Genomic DNA, 3,262 nt, shown 5'->3' on the forward strand with positions numbered 1-3,262 from the left:
GCGGTGCATGGCTGTACGGCTGAGGACTTGAACTTGAAACCATCTGCCGTAAGCATACTCGTGTTGCACATACGATGCGTCAGTGCGAAGGAATCTCGGTCGCCCATATTGAGAGAGTACCGATAAAAGCCGACATATCGCACGCTGGAAGCTCACCATCGCTGCAGTTTGGAATTGGCTGCGGACCCGAGAGCGATGCGCTGCCACCTCCTCCTCCTCCTCCTCGTCTCGGCGCTCGTCGCGACGCTTGCTGCCGCCAACAGCCTCCGCGCCGACGACTGCTGCGCGACCGGCACGTGCCCCAACGAGTGCCATCAAGCGCGGCTGCAATTGAGCCCGCGATGGAGCGCCAAGCTGCGCAAGTACGTCAAGACGCCTGTGTATCGGCGATAGCTCCGCCTTCTCCGATCGTCCTATGCTGGAATCGCACTTCTTAATATGTCGATATATATACTGCTTCACCACCCTCTCGGTACCCAGGAGACGACGTCGTTGGAGGAACTGACCCTGGGTGCGACCTGCTCCTCGGCGGCGAGGTCGTCGGCGTCCTGCACCGACCTTAATGATCAAGTACACTGTACGCGAGTCGTGACACACGATCGATGGCGTGCTTCCGGAGAAGACTCAAACGACGCCTTCTGGTGCATTCGAATATATATTTGCCTCGACAATGAGCTGCTACTGCTATCACGCTATCATGGACGACAGCGTCTGAGATTACATCTCGACGAAGGCGACGCGAAACCATGTGGCACTGGTAGGTGCGAACACCATCTCGGTGGCTCGGTGGGTCCAGAGGTGGGTCCCGGTGTCTCGGTGGGTTGTCTGATCGAGTCGCCAGAATTCGGAGCACCCAAGGTTCAGTGACCCACGAAAGGCGACCACGACCAACAGAGAACGCAACGGCAGAACGTCAAGCTCCAAGACCCGCCATTCTCGACAACAAGCCAACCTGCCGCGCTAACGACTACTGTCTCCTACTAGTAACTACTAGTAGTTTGTTTGATAGATCCTAAGTAGGGACGTGTCGCCGTGGAATAGCATAGCGCCGTTGAATGTAGTGTGCCTTGTCCAAGCAGCACAAGTTGCACCGCGGGTGTGCCAAGCTCTCTCCATGACCCTGTTGGCCGCTTGATGTACGGAAGCTTCCGAAGGTCTCCATGCGCTGGTTTGAGTTATGGACAAGATGGAAGCGACAGTCGCAAAGGGTGCCAGCTTGGAGCAATGCTGATTGCGATCGTTTTGGGCGTCTTCACGCATTCACGCGACCACCTTGGAGTTAAGAACGACGGGATATATTTCGAGAGGCGTCTGATCAGAGCCAAACGCGGTGGACGACCTGATGAGCGACGACGGAGCGACCGACTTCGATGTTGCAGTTGCGCGCCAGCAATCCACGTCAATCGAGCAGAATTGTGTAGCAAAACGCTTCTTTGTTAGCTCAGTAGCTGCAATCGAATCGTCGGTGGCATATTTCACTGCGAAAAGTGCACAAGCAGGGTACATTGCCAAGGGAATCCGGCAACACACCGGCAAAGACTCCTCGGATGACGTGGCGCTCTGTGACAGCGCCAAACCGTTACACGTCGCACCGTCAGGAGTCAGCATCTTGGACCAGTTTGGACGACTTGTGCAAATAAAGTCTTATCGGTTTATAGCATGCAACGTCATACAAGAAAGCGAGCTCGCGAGGAAAGGTACCATCCTAGGCTGGGTTGAGGGCAAATGAGTGTTTTGGGATACGAGGCTGGATCATCACCAACTCGCTTCTCAAACAACGCCGTCCAGTACCGTGCACCGAATTGTACAGTACTAGACGCGTATATTCCGCGCCATCAACTTATATTAATCTCGCGAAGAAAACTAACCTCTTGAGCCAGGAGAATAATTGATTGAGATTGTTTCGGAGACTGTTTGATTCTCAATCATAAAAACTAATCCCACCAGGGACGCGAAACTGTCGAAAATGAAACCAATCACGAAACCCATTTGACGATGCTCACGCTCTTCGCGAGGAAGAAGGGCAAGAAGTGCAAGGACATCCCAACATACGCGGAGCAGCTAAGGGCGCACGAGCTCAAACACGGACCTATCTTTCCTGTTGCTCCGATCGCCAATGGGATCGCAGCGCACAACACCCCAAGTGTCCAAAAGGCGGGCCAGCCCGAGCCTGCGTCCAACGTCGTTCCGAGCGCTCACGGGGACGCCGCGTACGACTCTGGTGGGGACGATAACGACGTGTACGTCCTACAAGCGGGACGGCACGTCAACGACCGGACTAAGCCGTCCGTGGAGCTACGGCAAGACCAAAAGGACCAGCAGAATTTGAACGCGCGACGCGCCGCTGAGATAGCCTGGAGTGGCCAGTTCTTTGACCACTTGAAGCACGTCGCATATTGGGCGACGCCATTGGAAAGACCAGATGCGGTGTGCAGCTTGTGCTCGAGCCATGCAACCCACGCCTGCAATACGTGCAACATGTTCTCGGCTTGCGCCATCTTTTGCCATGACCACGCCATCAGCCACGCCCCGCTTGCACACAATGTGGTGGACCGCAACGACAACATGATGCATCGACCAGTGAGGCGATGCCTTCCATGCCCATGCTCCGCGACAGGTGCTGTCCGCGTGATCCCCATGGAGGTGTACCTCCACAGCTACGACGCAAGCGAAATGGTGGCTATCTCGTGCAAACAGTGCAGCCCAACAGCAGTTCTTTTGCGTCTGGGCTCCTTCCCAGGCTCGCCATGCATCCCATGTATTACGCGCCATCGATACGCGTTGTTGACGAGATGGACTGTACACGCTATCCTACACTAGCACATGGGTTCGCGTTCTCGATGCTGGAGTCTAGCTGCGCGTACCGCAAGGCTGCCAATGAAGTGTCATACTTAGGCGCAGCCAAAGTCTTCTTTGGTGAACGACCCGAGTACCAACACGATGTCAAGGAAACTATATATCGGTCGTTCAAGACGGCGATCTGCCAGTACGAGAAGATCAAGCACTTCATGACGCATAATAAGACTCGCTCGTAAGACGCAGCAACGAGACAATGTAAAACTAGGATTCAAGTCTTCAATGCACAGTTCACCCGGTCTCTCGGTATGGGTGTTTTGCGCGCGTAGGACGTCAAAACGACCTTTTTCACTTAGAGGAGCTTGCAAATACTGCTAGCATTCTAGATCTCGGCTCCTATCACGCAGCAGCCTCATCTCACCCGAGGAACTGCCTTTCCCCCTGAGCCATTGTGAAATGTCTGGTT

The 3,262-nt window shown here is 54.6% G+C and overlaps 1 protein-coding gene across 1 annotated transcript; it reads left to right on the top strand.

The window, feature by feature from the left end:
* The first annotated feature begins 94 nt into the window (after positions 1 to 94).
* SDRG_16240 (hypothetical protein) lies at positions 95 to 478 on the top strand. The gene has a single exon (XM_008622440.1). It carries the CDS (start codon positions 196 to 198, stop codon positions 391 to 393), a length of 198 nt encoding a protein of 65 aa, XP_008620662.1. The 5' UTR covers positions 95 to 195; the 3' UTR covers positions 394 to 478.
* The last annotated feature ends 2,784 nt before the right edge of the window (positions 479 to 3,262 follow it).

The sequence above is a fragment of the Saprolegnia diclina genome, assembly GCF_000281045.1.
Source record: "Saprolegnia diclina VS20 unplaced genomic scaffold supercont1.120, whole genome shotgun sequence".
NCBI classification, from domain to species: domain Eukaryota; phylum Oomycota; class Saprolegniomycetes; order Saprolegniales; family Saprolegniaceae; genus Saprolegnia; species Saprolegnia diclina.